The 20,485-nt window shown below is 33.8% G+C and overlaps 3 protein-coding genes across 5 annotated transcripts in view; 1 reads left to right on the top strand and 2 right to left on the bottom strand.

Annotated features, from left to right (window-relative positions):
• The window catches only part of LOC125870339 (photosystem II reaction center W protein, chloroplastic-like), an 841,908-nt gene that overhangs the window by 53,559 nt on the left and 767,864 nt on the right, over nt 1–20,485 (bottom strand). The gene's annotated exons all lie outside the window — the stretch shown is intronic.
• Nucleotides 4,263–13,717, top strand: LOC125870305 (E3 ubiquitin protein ligase DRIP2-like). 2 transcript variants are annotated; one of them, XM_049550707.1, is made up of 7 exons: nt 4,263–4,663; nt 5,361–5,460; nt 6,774–7,101; nt 7,243–7,688; nt 7,786–7,836; nt 12,620–12,692; nt 13,192–13,717. In XM_049550707.1, the coding sequence occupies exons 1-7, from the start codon at nt 4,549–4,551 to the stop codon at nt 13,369–13,371; spliced, it is 1,293 nt and encodes a 430-aa protein (XP_049406664.1). In that variant the 5' UTR covers nt 4,263–4,548; the 3' UTR covers nt 13,372–13,717. The 2 variants fall into 2 exon arrangements, with proteins under 2 accessions (XP_049406664.1, XP_049406665.1); XM_049550708.1 differs by lacking the exon at nt 5,361–5,460.
• On the bottom strand, nt 14,313–14,990 carry LOC125870330 (PRA1 family protein F3-like). Its single transcript, XM_049550731.1, has one exon. The coding sequence runs from the start codon at nt 14,894–14,896 to the stop codon at nt 14,366–14,368; it is 531 nt and encodes a 176-aa protein (XP_049406688.1). The 5' UTR covers nt 14,897–14,990; the 3' UTR covers nt 14,313–14,365.

Here is a 20,485-nt window from a genome sequence, read left to right as displayed (position 1 = left end):
CCCCCCCCCCCCCCCTCCTCCTTTTCCCAATCTCGCTCGCCTCTCTCCTCCTTAAAAGTAGCTAAGTTTTTATACAAATCAATTGTATTCGTGATAGAGGCCAACCACTAGTTGTTGCGCCTCGAGGCCATGCTGGAGCTTCTACGATTGATCCAACAAATATTCATGATAAGGATGATCAAAAATATCGAAAAATGGGATGGGTTTGATTTTGATTTTATACATTTTTAAAATATCCTATAGTTTTATTTGGTATAAATTATCTCATGTAGAAGATAAGATAAATTATTCAAGTTATACCCTTAATTTTAATTCCACAATTATCGTCCTAAAATACCTCAATTATAAACCAAAACGAACCCTCAAGGTACAATATACACAACTCCTTTGGAATGTGGTACCATAAAAGAGGTAGGGCCGACTCAACAATATTGGGGATCTAAAGCGAAACTTAAGAGATGTGCCCTAATAATTAATTGTTTTCATCATATATAGTTTTATTTAAAATCTATTTTTCTAGCTATTTTAGATGCGAAGTCATTATGTACTGTTTTATAATCAATTTATTTTAATGAGTCCTTTTCAAATGATAATATAGATGATTCATTCAATCTCTCTTGAGACATTGTTGATCTTAAAGAATATTTAATCAAATTTTTATTTTGAAAAAAATTCTTTTGGCAGAGGCAACGATTACAAGAAAATATTATTCTATAAGCGATATGTGTATTTGGAAAAGAATAAGTCTTTTTATTAGATTGAGTATTTTCATTAGATCATTATCTTCTACTTGTATTATTTCCCTCAACACTTTTAATTCAAAAAAAATAATCTAAACCATCAATATCAGAATAACTATTACATGTTAAAGAAAGTTCAAGGTTAAGACAATATTTTTTAAAAATTCTTATCATCTAGTGATCTCAATATTTTACCACTAAATAAGTAATCAAAAATATTTCCATATGCTTCAATTGGTTCAAATCTATTTTGAAGTGAAAAAATAGTTTGATCTACTCTACATATATAAAGCAATTAACTCTAAGGGGTCGTTTGGTTTGAAAATGAGTTATGATGGGATAAGTTATGTTGTGATAAGTTATGTTGGGATTAGTTATGATGGGATAAGTTGTGTTAGGATTATTTTTTATTGAGTGTTTGGTTTGTTGTATTCAAAATAATAAAATTTAAGAACAATTTATTTGTTTACAAAAATGCCCTTCATTAATGTAAAAAGTGATATAACAAAAGGGTTGAAAGAGACATTTTTGTCACTTACCTATTTTATCCCGGGATAAGTTATCTCAGGATTACTATACCACCCAAGGAGAGGGATAACTTATCCCGGTACTAATTATTAATCCCGGGATAAGTTATCCCGAACTTGCCAACCAAACACCAAATAAGCAGTACTATAATTTAATCCCGGGACTATTTGGTATTATCCCTCACACCAAACGAGCCCTAAAAGACTCTTCAAGGGATTTTGTCATTTCGCTATTCATATTTTCATAAAATTGTTTCTTACGAAATTTAGGTTATTTTCATCTCATATGCAATTTCCTTAGTATAAATAATAACACTCATAGTACATATAATTTTTTTTAAAATAACATATATAAGTAATTATTTTTAAAAAATGGGAGTCCCAAAATACATGGACCCAAACGATGACTTTAGTTGCCTAGGGATTAAGACGGCCTGAAAAGAGGATTTGCATTATGACATGAGTTGGAGCTTTTACATCTTTGTAGTACGAACATGGGATCGAAGAAACACACCGATTCGTGCGCAATAAATTCAGCTCAACAAACAATGAATATTCCAACTCAATCATAATATACGAATAACGATTAATTTCACAGAATATATATTATTTTTTAATAAATTAACTATAAAATTTTGAAAGTACTCAACTCAATTTGTTAATTACTAGAACACATCATTAATGCAACTTCTACTATAATTTTTCTCTTGAAGTATTTAAGTTCATAACATAAATCTATCTATAAACAAGAATTTCTTTTTTGATTATTTCTTGAAAAAGAAATATTGTATTTGCACCTAATAACTAATTCAAAGCATCTTGCTCCTTCCATTTCAAATTAATTGAATTGTTAAGACATTTTTTATTTTTCAAATTAACTTAATTGTTCAATTTTTAAGACTATTTTTAGAATGTTCTTCCAATTTTACATTCATTAGTTAGTATTGGAATAAGTTATTAATTAATATTTAGTTATTTTAATCATAAATTTGACAATAATTAATAAGGGTAAAAATGAAAAGTTATGCCTAATTTATGTCTTAAACTTCTTTTCTTAAAAGGTGTGAAACACCTCAACAATTTTATTAATTTGAAATGTAGGGAGTAATGTTTATGAATAAGAGTTACTGTTAATTAAATTGAAAACTCTCTATATCACCTAATCATACTAAGTACTAAAAATTTAAATGCAACATAAATACACGGTGCATAAAATAGAATTTAGCAAACAAAAAACGAAAAATTATCTAAATAAACATCTTATTTTATCGTAATTTCTAAAATTCTCTATCATTTAAAAAAATTTCAAAAATCCCCTCTTGAAGACATACTCTCCTCTTGCTGATACATCCTTATCTCCCTCTCGGATACATCCCTCACTTATGTATCCGAAAGTCCAGTGATGTATCCGAATGTCCTATCCCTTCTCTGATACATCTCTCATCTATGTATACGGATGTCTAATGTATCCGGAAGTCCAATGATACATAAATTTTAAGAAATTTTTGTAATTTAAAAAATAGTAGCAAAATAATGTAATTAACTCTAAACACTTTGAGATTTAGGTAAATTATTTTTTAAAAAAACGTTTTCCTTGCAGCACGAATTGGCTAATGTGCGCTGTGAGGTGCAATTAATCTCTAAACTACCCTCTGTCTTGCCCTTCTGCAACTCCGCCGTCACGCATACGAAACACAAAACGAATATTAATCAGCCCACCCCTTCCTACCCATTCTCCACACCGCAATTTCCCGCTTAGCCCACTTATAATAACACTAGTCATAAGAGTTCGTGTTAGTACAAGTCTAATATATATTAATTTATTTATTATTATTTCAACTTATGTGACGTAAATAATTTTTGAAGAGTTGATTAATTTTTTAATATGTTTTTTTTAGATATTTAAAGCTGTCAATTATTGTGATTTAGTATTTTTATGTAATTTTCGATAATATATGTTGCTCTTTCTGTCCTAATTTATTTGGTACCGTAGATTTTTTCTATGTCTTTTAATTTTTCAAGTTATTAGTTATTGTGATTTATCGTATATTTTTCGTTTCCTTTGTTCGAATTTATGTGACACATATTAAATTTTGAGAGTCAATCAAATTTTTATATGTCTATTAAATATTTTAAGTTGTTAATTATTGTGATTTATAGTACTTTTACGTAAATTTCAAATAATATATATGTTACATTCTTTGCCCCAATTTATATGACACTGATAGAATTTTGAGAACCATTCAAAACTTTAATTTTTTTTAGAATTTTTAAGTTATTAATTATTGTGACATGTAGTACATTTTAGACATTTTCAAAAATATATATCGTATTATAAAAAAATACAATAATTTCAAATATTTTAAATTGCTAATTATTGTGATTTATAGTATTTTTTATGTAATTTTAAATATTTGACAAATTCCAAAAATATATAGAAATTTCAAAGTTGACCTCGAATAGAAGCAGATATGTCAATGAAAAGTTGCCTGCTTCCAACATTTGAAGTAGGCATCATGTCAACGAAGAGTTGCTGGAGCAAGCATGTCAACGAAGAGTTGCTGGAGCAAGCATGTCAACAAAGAGTTGCTTGATTCCAGCAATTAAAACAGGCATGTCAACAAAAAGCTACATGCTTCCAACATTTGAAGTAGGCATCATGTCAACGAAGAGTTCATGAAGCAGGCATGTCAACAAAGAGTTGCCTGATTCCAGCAGTTGAAGCAGACATGTGAACGAAGAGTTGTCTGATTCCAACAGTTGAAGCAGGCATGTTGACCCCAAACAGGTCAATGTTAGCCGATTATTAATAAGAGAAAAATATAATCCTTTCGTTTTAATTTACGCGACATCAAAATATTACATTTCATATATAAATTAAAATAGGAGGGAGATGAATTAACAATAGCAAATTCAATGATTAGAGTTAATGTAAGTATTCGGTTTTTGTTCATGAGCTATTCTCCTCACGCCTACCCACGCACCCATCCACGCACCCCACCCCCAACCGAAAACACCGTCGATTTCGACTCTACATAGCAATAAGAGATCATTCAACAACTTCACTTTAACCCTCAAAATCTAAATCCAGACCCAAATTTCATCCAAATCTCATCAGATTTAACACTCCCAAATCTGCTGTCTATCGTTTTCTGGGTTTAATGCAGATGAAAGTGAATGATGAATGAACGTAAAACTCCATGTGTGTATGTAGCTGTTTCTAGCATGCACCGCTTCACTACGTGTTATTGAGCTGATAATAGAGAGGTGGATAATATATTATGACGAATCAATTGGTGAAGGTGAAGAGGGATGTGATTGCAGCATGCATGACATGCCCTCTTTGTCATAAGCTCTTCAGAGATGCAACTACTATTTCCGAATGTCTTCATACGTGTGAGTTCCTTTTCTCTTTTCTCATGGGTCAATGTTACCTGTTTGAATTTTCAATTGGTTTCGATTTTTCCGATTGAACTGTTTCCAGTTGGTTTTACGATCTGGGTTTTGCTCTGTTTGCATCATCTTAGCTGGAGAGAGTGGTTTACCCATCTGGGTGTTTTTGCTTGCTCATTGTTTGAATTATTGTAAGGGAAATGTAATAGAACATGGGATATTTTTGGTTTTTCTTAGCTAAATGGGAACGGGATATCTGTTTGATCGATCCCATTGGGCAATTTGTGATATATATATGGATGGTTTCGTTTCAGTGATATTTGTTTATTGATGTTGATTGACTTGATTTATTTGTATCCTACTGTTGCGGCAATTTGATCTCATTGACAAATTGGAGCACAGGGTAGGTGTTAATTTATGGTTGTTGCTTTATGCCTGTGTTTTGTGCGGAAGTGATTGTTTGTAATGAGATGTTTCTTTGTTCATGTAAGTATTCCTTTAGAAACTTTCGCTGGTGTATATTGTGTGAAGCATCTTGTTGGATGAATGAGTTGAACTTTGCTTACTTTCTTTTCTTTCCTTTTTAAATAAAAGCTTAGTGTTTTTGCATTTTGGTTCGGGTATTATCAAAGCTAGTAACTGTTTCTGCCAAAAAATATGACTACTGTTGTGACACTGTTCCTTCTGGAACTTTACTCAGTTTGCAGGAAATGCATCTACAAGAAGCTGTCCAATGAAGAAACTGAACACTGTCCAATTTGCAATATTGACTTAGGCTGTGTTCCTTTAGAGAAACTGAGGTCATATTATCTTCTAGCTCTTGTTCTTTTCCTTTTTCCGTAAATGCAAAAGATTGCTTAAGTACTCAGTTGACATATTAGTTTCTGTACGTTTATTTAGTCTGAGGTTATATGTCTGGCTATACATGTTGCCTTCATACTTACTAGCTGACTCAAGATTGTTCCATGTTTAATTTGAGAGCAATGTGACATTCCACCACAGTTGGGAATTTCTTCCTCCGCCTCATTCACCTTTCTTCTTTACGCACTCCATCTTCAAAGAGACAGGTATGCTAGCTTTTTGTTGACATTTAGGTTTTTCCTGGGCCGTTTTTTACAAGGTTTGTTGTTCCTGGATATAGACAATCAGGTTTTCTCTTATTCTCATAGTGCTGTATGGGGTAGTTTGCTTCTAATGTGTCACAATGAATGACTAAACACTTAGAGTAACTGCAGTACACGTTTAATCAATCATCAATTATGTTATATCTGAAACTAGCTGGGATCTGCAATATGAATCCTCTATATCCATTCAGATCTATTCATGCAAGTTTCACTCCAATACTACATAATCCGCCTCTTAAGGAAAATCAGGAGTTCCGTTAAAGTATAAGTTCTCTAAATTTGACAGTTGTCTCCACACTGAATGCAAGTCTTTTATCAGACTAAAAAGTTTAGTCTCTTGGTGGATACGTGACATAATGTTAGCTGCGGCTAAGTCTGAATCCCAACTAGTCATGTCATCACTCATCTATGGATCCTTTGTTTTCACCATGTTTTGCACTTACTATGTCCACATTGATCACGAGGTCTTGGAGTCAACTCCCTCGATGGGTTTAGGTTTGCCTCCCTCCTTTTAGTACTTTCAATCATCATAGTGACGCAACTACAGATTAGTGTATTTACTTAGTGACATGGTTAAACCATTTCAGATGAACTTCTCTCATTTTTTCCTGTGTGCTACTAGTTGCACCCCTTACACTTGTCGGATGCAATCATTTCTCTTTTGGATATGTTAGGTCTTTCAAGCTAAATATTCACCCCATATAACAACGTTGATCCCACAACTGGTCATAAAATTTGCCTTTTGATCAATTTACGGAATTGGATCAGTATTTACAATTAATTCTGGGTACTGTTTGGAAGTTCTGCCGTCTGCGAAGTAAGACAAAAAAAGTAACAAGAAGAGACTGATTTTCGAAATATAGGGAGGAAAACTTGTAAATATGCATAATTAGCTTCCTCTTATGCATATTATATTTACTTCCACAGTTGAGTGGAAGATGAAATTTTCCTGAGAATGGCATGTATTTTTTAAAATTATTTTACAACAGGCCAGATCATAATCTTCAAGATGTGAGAGCAAAGGTATTCCCATATAAGAGGCGAAAGGTGAATGCACCTGAAATTGTGACTTCAGTAGCATTGCCAGTGAGGAGAAAGGAGAGATCACTCTCATCACTTGTGGTCAGCACTCCAAGAGTATCTTCACAAACTGGAATAACAGGAAGAAGAACAAAATCGGTGGCAAGAAAAACATTACGGGGTTCCAACTTTTCAATTGAGAAATCTCTCAAGAAAGAAGAAGGTTCTGGAGAAGATCAGCTGGATAGCTCTAGCTCACTTGAGACTTTGAACAAGTTCACTCAGAACATAAGGCTGGTAAGTCATGTTCTTCAGATGTTAGGTGCGGTGCCTAAATTTGGACTTCATTAGATCTTATCTTTGCGATGTTTTGCACAGAACTGTGGTAATATTGTTACAGTCAATCATGTCAATTTTTTTTAATTTCTTTTTTCGCAGAATTCTTCCACTGCTGAGCCTTCTAACCACCCTACACCTGATAAAGAAACTGAAAATGGCAGTCAGCAGTGGGAAGGCAAAGTTGATTTGTGGAAACCTTTAAATTGTTTGGTGGAAGCAGCAAACAGGACCAAATCTTCGAGGTTTACCTCACACGGTTCTACTGCTAAGTCAGAAGGTCTGCATTCCCATGACCGTGAGGGTCATGTCCGTAAAACTAAAGTCAAAGAACATGGACAGAAATCGAAGATCAAGGATGACAATAATAGTGATCCTGCACCTCCAGAATTTGACAAACCTAAAAAGTCGCATAGAATTTGCCAAAAGAAGGCATCATTTTATGGAGAGTTTGATATTTCACCGCAAACTGTACTGGATGCAACCACTGCCAGATGTGAAAGGAGAATCTATCCAATATGGTTTTCATTGGTGGCCTCGGAAGACCAGTGAGCATCTGATTTATCTTATAGAATTTTTCTGTTTTACTTTTTTCAGAAACAAGATTGAATTTCCCATGTTTTAATTCTCCTAATGAATTTTCAGGGAGGGAGATGCACCCTTGCCACAGATTTCTGCAAGTTACTTGAGAATAAAGTAAGTTTGTTTTATTCCGTGAAACAATTTTTTTCTGATGACGCTCTTAGTATGCCTGTTAGTTCTTATAATTCATAAAGGTTGCCCCAGAATATTTTAGCTACATGAATTTTGGTTCTTACAACCTTTTTAATCTTTTTCCTCTTCTTTCTGAGGTAAAATTCTGCAACTTGTCTATTTTTTGGTGGCTCTGAGGATGTCACAGTCACATTGCATAAAGATAGAGAATATAAGCTAATAATGGTAACTTCTTAATGTTGCTTCAGAATCACTGAAACTGTCTTTCAAAGTAGGATATGCTCTAAACGAGAGTACATTCAATTTGCTGTGGCAACAAGCCTGGCAGTTGATTTCAATTACCTTTATTTTGTGCATTTGATCACATCTGATCAGTAAAGTCACATATCATTCGGGGGGCAGCCAGCAATGATCAGGAAAGATATTATCTAAATTGAAGTTACTAATTTGCTCTGGACTTGCGTGTGACTTTCTTTATTCTAACATAAAATGTTAGTTTAGCGGGTTATTATAATCAGATAGGTCGCTATCCATTTCTCTCTATATTTTGTAGTGAAATTTTGATTAAAGTAATCTGAAAAAGTAAAACCTTGCCGTAGATGTACATTCCTTGAATATTGCATGTACCTGACAACCACTGTCCACTTCAATAAGTTTGGTAATCGTGTGGTTGACCTATATCAAAATACATGTCATGTCTTTTGCTTGGCCATGTGAAATTTTCCCCTCCGAAATGAAACTAAAACTTATTATTGAAGGTTCATGGTTCTATGCTTACACCTTTCAGCTTTTAACGAAACTAAAGATACTCTATACCCATCATCCACTAAACTTGTTGAAGTGTGAGACCATCTCATCTAAAAGCTTAAGCTATTAGAGAGAGCAAACTTTTATTATTTAATTGTATTCTCAATACGCCTCCTCATGTGTGGGCTTGATTCTTTTTCATGGGTCAAGCTATTAGAGAGGTCAAGCTATTTTATTATTTAATTGTATTCTCAACACGCCCCTTCATGTGTGGGCCTGATTCTTTTTCATGGGCCAAGCACGTGGAATTTCTTTTTGATATGGGTGGCAGTGAGATTCAATCACATGACCCTTGGTTGCTTTGATATCATGATATCATGTTCAAGTGTGAGACCATCTCATCTAAAAGCTTAAGCTGTTAGAGAGAGCACACTTTTATTAATTAATTGGATTTTCAACACAAACCATGGTTAATCTATCACCCCACTTTAGAGTCATTTTTCATAAAAGAACCACATATTGATAACCATTAAATCCGTTGTTGTTAGCTTCAAAATCGGTGGCTAATAGCCTGCTCCTCTACAGATTCTCCACTCAAATTCCAGACTTGATTCATACAATGACTCGAACTCTTAACGTGCGCCTACCACTCATACCCATTTAATGAAAGCCATCGGGCATGTAAACTTTTCTTCTCAATATTCAATTTTACTTGAAGAGATTTAATATTTTTCCAGAAAGAATGAGGAATCTGGTCTTGCTTTTGTTATTTTATTCTAAAAATCAAAAACAATATCTGCCACAGCTCTCACATCTCTTTTCCTCCTAGTTATTTTGGTTAATGCTTTTCTATGTGGTTGATGCCTTTTGTTTGGTATTTTATGTCCTTGATTCTTTTTTTTCTGTTCTTTCTTCTTCATTTGATCTTTTGTTTTGTTTGATAAGGCTTTGTAGTTGTCTTTCTAGAACTGTTTGATATTCTGGGTAGATTTTTTTTTTTTCTTGCACAAGGTAAAATGCATTTTTCGGGTATCATAAATCTAGTCTAAGGGCAGTTCTGCCGAGCAAGTTCTGTAGGTTCTCTTTAGCTCTGCCTATTAATCTATATTCGTTTGGTGAAGCTTTCCTGCAGTGCTGCTTTTCCATTATTCGGCAGTTCCCACTGCACCATCTGGTAAACCTCAGTTGAGTGCTGTTTGGGCCCTTATACTAGACCTGAGAAACCCGTGTGGGCAGAGAGGAACTGGAAATGGCATTCACTAAGATGACCCTTGCGCCTAAATGACTGAATACGATCATAAGTGCAAAGAGTTTCATGTACTAACTAGTTTACCTATGCTTTTGTATATCAGAAGGACTCGTGAGAGCAACTGGCTTCAATTAGGTATTACATATGGAACAACCAAAGGGGGACATAAGGTGTCTTTTAAGAACATTGTTTAGTGGATTCTCACCAAGTCTTTTGCATTTGGACTTGGAGTAGTCATAGATCCTCTAAGGGATTGGAGTACAGACACTGATTGTTCCTTTTATCTATTTTAGTCAACAGGATGCATACTTTCTTTCCAAGACGTCATGCACACCCCAGTTATAATTTGGTTTTCTTTCTCTGGAGGAAGTGAAATAGGTGCTGACCACGGAGATAAGGTACCTGATGGATTACTAGGAAAAAACTGCTGACCAATGCATTGAGAATTTGTTCTCCCACTTCAGGACATGGCCAATGGGAATTATTTTGATAGGCCAGTATCCTGTAGGAATTGTAGCAACTTATGAGTGACCTGTCTTGTAATGTTAGTGTAAACCATAAGCTAGTTACTTGGTTCACAATGATAATGCTGCTTCACCTTGGGTAGTATATAGCGAGTACTAGCAAAATGGACCCATATTTCAATAACCCACCCATAGTTAAGCGGGTTGGGTCAGTATTAATTAAAATGGATAAAATTTGGGTTCAGGCCATTTTTGAACTGTGTAAAATGGGTCGCTCACAAGTTATTTACGGGTAAGATATGGGTTAACTATGTTGGGATAGCTTTCTGGTAAATCACTCATGGTACAGACTTTGTCCTTCACGTCACTCACATGTTTTAAAAATCTTTGCTCAGTCGATGCTTTTCAAATAATCTGACTTTGCTCTATTTTAGAAGAGGTATTCTCCATTATTAGCTCTCTGAGCATCTCAGACACGTGGCCACCAGAAGAAGCAACTTCTCGTAGCCTTTCTACTCTTGCAGTCGAATCCAGACCCAGTTTTTCTTATCTGATCTGAAGAACAAAATTCTGAATAAATGATCTAACATTACTATATTCATAATTATACTTGTTTTCCATCTTACGTATTTCCCAGCTACTGCAGCAGCTTTTTAGTCTATGATGCTCCTCAACCCTCAAAATTCTCTGGTTTCTTCCACGTCAGTGCTGCTACTGATTTACTGTTGCAGCATGTTTCTACTGCCCAAAAGTTCATCCAATGTTCAGAGTGATTGTTTGCTTCCGCACCTGCCATATAGATTTTTGTACTTCTTATTTTCATTTATTTCCACCCTTTGGATATATAATTCTAGTATTAATTAAATTGTGTGACCACTTCATTTAAAAGTTTAAGCGGCTAGAGAAGATAAACAACAACATACCCAGTGAAATCCCACTAGGTGGGGTCTGGGGAGGGTAGAGTGTACGCAGACCTTGCCACTACCTCGTGGAGGTAGAGAGGCTGTTTCCGAAAGACCCTCAGCTCAAGTACATCAAATCCAAGTAAAAGGAGAGGAAAACAGTGTATAAAACATAACATCCAATAAGAAAGATAGTATATAATCAACAAAGGGGACAATAACATCAATAAAATAATGTGAGAAGCGAAACGCAGTAAATAACATAAGGCTAAGCGGCTAGAGAAGATACATTTGTTTATTTATATTAGGTCTGGAAAACATTCCTTCATGTGCGGGTTTGACTCTTTTTTCTTATCCCAAGCACATGAAACTTCTTCTTTGATAATTGGTGGATGTGAGACTTGAATTTTGAAAATTTTCCTTCTCTGATACCATAAGTGTGTGCCTACTTCATTTAGAAGTATACATTTATATGTTAACATCCATGTTTGCTCAAATAGAAAACTATATCTCTAGTGATACGGTTAGCATGCCCTGCATCGAAATATGTTTTCATAAATTAAACTAAGGTGCTCGATCTTGAACTGAAAATGATCTCCTCTTCACGTGAAGTTTGAAATAGATGGAAGCTAGATAGGACAGAGTATGACGTGTTCATTACATTTCTTTCCTCTGTTGCAATTTGGTCTATATCTTGTGACCTTATAAGGCCTCAGCAAACGAGATAATTTAATAAGAAAGAGGACATTATAATTTCCAATTTGAAATACTTATTATATACGAAACAAGAATCCTATCTTCAGGCCAGCAAAGTTCAGAAATCACAGTGCTACCTTTTTTTAATGGCTTATAACCAACAGTAATCTGAAATAAGTAATGAAAGCATGAAGTGATGTGTGCTTATGATAAAGTGATCTGGGAATTTTAAAAAGAAAAAGGAATCACGGACAAAAAGAACCTTGCAATTTGATATCTAACATTAAAATTCCTAAACAGTTCAGAAGAATGAGAAATGGAAAAAATAATTTTTGGGAAGATTAATTATGGGCCTGATGGCACCTAAATTCGCATCAGTAATCTGACTTACAAGTAGTTTTGGATGTATAACGAGCAAATAATGTACACGAATAAAACTTGGAAGATAAAGATACGGAAAAAAATATGTAGGCGACCTAAGATAATCATTCGGATGGATAAGCCATAGATGTTTGGCAGTGGAAGACACCTAGAGCCAAAAAGGGAATATAGTATTAGAGGCTAGAAAGAGCAGCTCAAGTTGGAAAAGTTTCTGTTTGCCAAAATTAAGATTAAGGTAGTCCATTTGTAGGAGTAGAATCACCAATATCTTTAACATTTTGAGACAGGTATTCTTGCATATTTTCTCATATATTCCTCTTTTGCAGGGATGGTGATATTCCAGTTTCTTTCATCCAAAAATACCTGATGCGGAAGTTGGATCTTAAGAGCGAAGACGAGGTGATTTTCTTGCTTCATAGTAATTTATAAACCAATGAACACCATTAGCATTTTATGCAACAATATCTATCTTCTTTGGTGATATTAGATTGAAGTCTGGCGGACATGGTTTTCTATACTCTTTAAAGACATTGGGTGCAATGGTCATCCAGTCTGGTTTTGAACTAGGCCGTGTTAATAAATTTCCACATGAACTAACTCAACTTTGGGGCAGGTAACACTCTACTTTACACAAGTGCAAAGATGAGGAATGGTAATGTGTGATGCTTGATGTTAAATGAAATTTCCCTTTTCGATTAGCAAGAAATATCACCCAGATGTGACAAGTACGGCGGACACTTTCTTCCTGGAAGATATCCTAGTATCGAAGGATAAAAGAGAGAGAGAGAGAGAGAGAGAGAGAGAGAGAGTACTTGGAGCAAACTTCATTGGAAAAAACATAGTAAACGATTGGCTTGTCTACTTTTATGCTGTGCTGACTCTTTAGTTTATTTTGTAGGTTGAGATTAGATGTATGGGGCAAGCAATCGCCCCCAGTTTGCCACTGAACAGTTTGGTTGATATGTGGCTTCAAACTACCCCATCCGAAAGAATACCAGCAATTATTGGTTCATCGGCAAAGGATTTTGTTATGGCGCTAGCTTATGCTCGAAAGATCCCAGGCGTTCCAGCTTCTTAAGTTATTATCACTGCATTTCTATACTTGATTAACTACATGAGAGCTGATCATATGTTGAAGTAGTAGACTGGAATTGTTATACGAACCACTATGCCTCGAGTGGACATCATATTGTGAGTTGTAGACTAGTAGGTTGTTTTCAACTGCTGCGACTAGAATTGGTGCATATCAGCAGGAAATGAGGAACGAGATAACGAGGAAGATGATACTGAAATCCAAGTTCGGCCATTCTGGCCACCATGCTTTCAAATTCACTCTCTCTCTGCAATGTGTTGTATGGTTGTACACTACCTTGTATTCATACTACGTGAATCTTGATAATGTTTTTTCATTCATGTCTTTCAAATCTTAATATATATACAATTTAATTTATTTTTCGAAAGGTACTAGTATTTCACCTGTGAGACTGCAGTTTGACAGTACATTTGGGCAACATTTCTATCTGACTGTAGAATGATGAATTGTACTGTTGTATTATAATTGCCATTCTGAGATGTAATTCAAGCGCTTCATTTAGCTGCTATTCTAAAGATGTCCCCACCCTCTTTTTTCCAGGTAATCAAACTTCCTGTTGTTACTGTACGATGGTTCTGCCAGTTTTACAAATTCATCTCATATGAGTATTAATCAAGCGCATAACTCCATCCTACATGATAGTCAATGACGAACATGCTAAACCCCAATAATGTGGCAATATTGTGAACGTTTGAACAATGTTTTATACAAATCAAATTGAATATAGACGATTCATATGACCTATTGAAACAATTCAGGATTGAGGTATTATTGATTGGTATGAAAAGCTCAGTTAACCTAATTAATGCATAAATTCGAGTTCAGTCAAACAGCATAAACCAGATTACAGAAGCAGATAGTATTGGACAACAAAATCGAATCATCATTCCAAATAATTCGTGTATCAATTCATCCATTTGATTGCGCAGTAGCTTTGTATTTGCTATTTTTCAGATCTGTACGTATTATAGCTTCAAAATCACACATAGGTACCAACAAAAGAGTGCAATCCACCATCAGCGGCATCATCCTCTTCCAGAAACAAATCCTCTGTAATTCTAAAAGTTGCATGCAAAAAAATCAACACAATCCCTACAACAATCGACACCAACACATTCAACCAAACATGAGTGAGCACCAAGCTCACCACCGTAACAACTCCGAGAACAACCAGAACAATCCTATCATCAATCATACGATTAAAAACCATCAACGGTTCGTCGCGATGGAAGTATAAGAAAAACCAAGCTACGGACACGATTAAGAACACAATCATTGAAATTGGATGCCATAAAAGGCTTAAGAAGAGTATAACCAGCACAATCATTGCATAGTTGACCCGAAAGTAGCTGAGATTTCGCTTGACCCGAGATGCGAAATCGCTGACGGAAATGGGTAGGGTATAGGAAGACGGGTGGGTCAATAGCTCTCTCCATGGACGACGACGAGCATAGAAGGAAAGCGTGCCGGATCTAGCCCGACTGAAAGAGAAGTCATAAGATGGACGCATGATTGATCGGAGGATTGTATTAGGGTTGCACTGTGATTCAGGTTGAAAGTTGAAACCTAGAAGAAGGGGATGGAATGTCTAATTGCACTTTTAGTCCCTCTAGTTGAGTATTACATATCTATTTTAAAAATAAAATTTTATTTTATTAAGAAATAATTTTTTTTCATATTTTGTCGTTAGTATTAATTATTTAATCTTTATTTATTTTTTCAAGTTTTTTTTTTAACAATAAACTGTAAATATTACTATACCAACAAAATGAATTACACATATGAAACACCTAGAGCTCGTTTGGTTGGGAACTAGTTATCTCAGGATTAACTATCCTGATTTCTGGGGTTAGTTATCCTAGGATAACTTATCACACCATGTATATGGGATAACTTATCCCATCACTACGCTATAAATGGTGGGATAAGTTATCCCAACCAAACAAGACATCTAAATTTTATCTCAGCACTATTTTTTTTATCCCAGGACTATTTATGTTTATCCCTCACACCAAACGAGCCCTTAGTTATTAGGCAACCTTCTAGGAAGGGTTCCTAGTTAGCCTAAGCCTCAAACCACAAATAAATTAGTTACAAATTTTGTCTATGTATCCCTTACACTTTCTAGCCATTCTTGATCCTCTATACATGTTGATTCTCTCCTTAGCCATTCTGAACTAAAAAAATTGACATTGATATCATGACCTCAAAAAATCTTGATGTTCTGTGCATTTCAAATGTTGTACAACATCGCTCCATAGTTCACTGCCATAATTTCTTTCTTAAACCTCTTCCATTGTTTCTGTCTGATCCATTTGATGGTGTCTCCTACATCTTTAATTCTAGTGTTCACCTCAAGTCAATCCGCTATTTGTTGTCATACCTCACAGGCTACTGGACATCTTGCAAATAAGTGTGTACTGCTTTCAACCTGTATCTATCTGATCACATAGGATTATCGCGATTGAGTCTCAACCTTATCATTCTTCCTTTTGTAGCAATATCCTCTGCACCTCTAACCATGATAAAAATATGTGCTTTAGTAGCAAGAGTTTACTCCATATCAGGCTGGATCCCCTAAATATAGGTCTGTCTCTCAATAACACTTTATAGCTCATTGAGATGGAAATATTCGTTTGTGTCTGTGAGTGTGTATTTTTCTTGATTATATCATGATTGCATATCTTTCTTAATTTTATTTAGTTGTTTTCAGTACCAAGTGCTGCCCTAAGGTGGTTGATGAGTCCATATATCCTTACCCCCTTTCATATATATGTTCTATACCCATTGAACCAACAATAGATCTTTCCTTTGATGCAATCACCACATCATTTTTTCCACTATTGCTACATTCCATAATCTATATTTCTTTATGTTTGAATCAACCCCTATGCCTTAATTCATGCCATTTCACTAGAGAACTTTCTTTTTCACCTCAGTGATGCCCCCATAAGAATTTTTCACATTTCTTCTCCATACCTTTAATTATACACTAAAAAAGCAAAAATAATAATACTAATAGATTTTCAGAAATTCTGTCATGAGAAAATAACAGAATTAATTATCTGAAGTCTGCCTTCATATGAATTATGATAGATGCCTAGTTTATGTTGCTCTAATTTTCTCAGTAATCTTGACTATAAGCTGATGATAATCCATCTTACTCTGTTTCTTGTGAGATAGTGGTAGCCCAAGATATCTAATAGGTAGTTAACTCCCCAGATTCAAACCTTGTAATATTCAACAATCTTTCCTTTATAGACTCTGAGACTCCAACTATGAACATGCTAGATTTTCCATGATTTTAGTAGTTAACATGATGGTCTCTAAGAAACATCATATAATCTTGTTTATTGATTGTTTTATCTTTTGCATCAAGGGTGAAATCGAAAATCAAACAATGTACTCATCATTTGAGTCAGAAATACTCCATAACCAGGACATAAAGCAAAGGAGAAATGAGATCACTCCTTGCCTCAGGCCCCTCTTGCCTTCAAAGAAGCTACATCTCTCTCTATTCACCTTTATTGAGAAGCTTGTAGTTGTCACACATTCCATCAAAAGATGGCTAACTTTGGTTGAAATCCAAATCAATCTAGCATTTTCCCAACAAATTCTCATTTCACCATATCATAAGTCTTGCTCAAATCAATTTTCATTAAACATCTTAGTGTGGTCTTCCTTTTATAGTGCCTTAGTCAATCATGCCAATCTAAAACATTTTGAATCAGTAATTTGCCTTTGACAAACACAGTTTGTTTAGGATTTACTAGGTCAGGCAAAATACAATAAGCATATATATTACGTAGGATCTTAGAGATGCATTTGTATCGGAGCATGAAATTGGCCTAAACTGATTGATATTTTCAGGCATATCATTGTTAGGGATAAGAGATATCATAGTTGTTTGTATTCAGTTACTTTAACATTTTCCTATTCCTAAAGAACTCCTACATACCTCATCTCCTATTACATCTCTGAAAAAACCACCACCATATCCATATGAGCCACGACTCGTAAGTCTTATCGATATTTATACTTCATAATGTTTTCAGTATCTCATGTGATAAAACTGGCTAAGTACGTAGCTGCATTTGTTGGGACTCATTTAGTCTAGGGTCCTACTCAAAGATTTTCCTACATACTTGTTTTCCTCTTTATTCCTCTCCCTATCCCAACAGATTCTTATAGTAGGTAGCCTAAAAAAATCTCAAATATATTTGAGTCTGATTATGCTTCTTGTGAGTTGTGACCTTCCTCATCTCTCAATTGAGTGACTCATTGCATTAGTTTTTTCCTTTTTAACACTGAGAAGAAGTAGTTAGTATTATGATCTCCGAGTTTTATCCAATTAACTTTACTTCTTTGTTGAAGCACTGATTCAACAACAAATTAATTAATATAAATACTTATAATAAAATACAAATATCAGTCATTTATATCTTTTAAAGGACATGCAAAATTTAAAATAGACAAGAAAAATAAAACAAATGGGTAATTATTTGGAAATTTAAAATATTATTAAGTGTTTGTTTATTTTACGTTTTTCTCTCTCCGAAACATCCATTTATACAATGGGGGAGCTAGGCACGATTCCTAACCTATATACAGATATATTTTTATATATCTAGAAAAAATAATTATATCATAGGAGGAAATAAACTTTAGCCTCGATAACATTGTAATGGTTGATATATTAATCACAGTACTGTAAATATATATACAAAAATTACTTCTGTAAAGGAATTGAGCTAGCGTTTAATCATAAATTTTTAAGTATTTTTGACAAGTCATTTTTTGGTGGAAGTTTTGGTAAGGCCATGAAGCAATCAAAGTATCAAATAAAAATACTCTTTTAACTCTTTGTAAATGAGACACAAAGATAAACCTCTAACTTTGATGGAAGTGAAACAACTTCATTGAAGACATTAGTAGATTTTGACTTCTCCCCCATTAGTAAGAAAACTTGTAAAATGATATATTACCCTCTAAAGCTGTGGATGGATCTAAGTTACTTCTATTGGCTTGTACTAAAATTTGTTCAATGATTTAGGCTTGATCGTCTCGAAGAATAATAATAAATCAGATTCCACAAAAATGTTGATTAGGCCCTAATTATTATAAAAATGTCAACACCTTTTAGGATTGCATATGACTTGTTGTTCAATCATTTCGCATTTATTATATTATTCCTTCCGTTTATTTTTACGTGTTACTATTTGACTTGACACACCTATTAAGATTTTTCATGATTGTGTTCTTTTTACTCGCTAATACACTTCATCTTTATTCTCACCCGCCATTTTAATTACTCCCTTTGTTCAATTTTACTTGTTACTGTTTCACTTGACACATTCATTAAGAAAACAATTATTGATGTAGGTATTTTCCCACACTATTCCTACTAATTAATGTTTAGAGGGTCTTGATGAATGATATGGAGAATATTATTTAATGCTAAGGGTACAACATGAAAAAAGATAGTAATTATTTTTTCTTGATACATCAAAAGTGACAAGTAAAAATAAAAATCTATTTTAGAAATAAATGACAAATAAAAGTGAATAAAGAGAGTATTCTCTTTGTCTATAATTACTTGTCCACTTTATTATTATGGACAGAAGGAGTATCTTTTAAGGAGCTGAATATCAGCGAAGTGACATTCAATAGACATAATAACAAATTTATCCTCCAAGAAGTCATTTTTTTGTCCTCAAACCTTACAGTGCATTTGTTCTTTCATTTTCCATCAAATCATAATTGATAGACATTGATCCAAAATTCATAAACATCATTCCTGCTTTTGGTGATTCATATTCATAGTTATTTGTATGTTGTAATTTTGTTCTTGCTTATCATTGGATTGATTTTTGAATTGGCAAATTCATCTTTTGGCATTGAAATATCTAGTTAATGGAGAAATTTAAATTTCAAACTAGATGAATATGTGTATATTGGTTCTTTCACTTGGGTACTTTACACAAATTTTCATGGATATACATGATATACAAGAGATAAACATATATATACCATAATATACATAAATATACACGTAATAGATACAAAGATGAAATTTCAACCTCGAGTTTTGAATTTAAAATTCAGCTCAAATCGACTCCAAGCACCATCAGATTGATATTCAAGCTCCTTAATTTTTTTCAAACAAAACCCAAGACGAATCGATCGATACAAATCACAAATATGAATAACGAAATTTTTTTGATAAAAGCTTCCATGAAGAATCCATAAAATGAATGAATTTTCCAACCCAACAACACAATCGATGAAACTTCCCCTAAAACGAAGAAAATTTGGCATTGAAACACGAAATTAATGAACTAATGTAGATTTAATCGAGAGATTTAGGAGAAAATATTGAATAATTTTGATTGAAACGATTAGGAGAAAGAGAGAAGTATAATATTTTTCTATTTTAAAGAAAAATAATTTTGATTATTGGGTGTTCATTTTTGTAGCTATATATTAAATTTAAGCTATCGGATGTCACAAGTCAAAGAATGAACTCTTTTATATTAGAGATTAATTAATTGTTGACATGCTGATCATACAGTGCATTTGTTATTGATATTCTAAAGGGACATTGACATATATCAGTGTATATCTATGTATATATTATTATTATATTTGTTAAAGACAGAACCTATGTATATCAACGTATATAATAATGTATATTCATGTATATCACGTTACACGTCTAAAACAATTACACATTTATATAAAGTTACTTTTATGGTGATTAATGACTTTTTGCGATACTAAGTAGGCGTTTGGCCATGCGATATCATATCACGATATGATGTCGTGAGATGAAATCAGCGTTTGGACATGCGATTTTACGCTAATTTCATATCATGAGAGGTGATATCATATTCTCCAAAAACCATGATATGGAATCACCATGTGATTTCATATCATGATTTGAGATATTTTAATACAATAATTGATCCATGAGTTTATATTTTGTTAAAACAACCCCACATTTATATCTACTAACCATTTGTTTCATATGTAAATAAAATTTATAATCACATCATTACTTTTTAAAATTTATTATTCTCACCAATATAAAATTTATTAT

Source organism: Solanum stenotomum, chromosome 7 (assembly GCF_019186545.1).
Source record: "Solanum stenotomum isolate F172 chromosome 7, ASM1918654v1, whole genome shotgun sequence".
NCBI lineage: Eukaryota > Viridiplantae > Streptophyta > Magnoliopsida > Solanales > Solanaceae > Solanum > Solanum stenotomum.
Note: the sequence above shows the minus strand (reverse complement) of the source record. Positions and strands in the feature narration are given on the sequence as shown.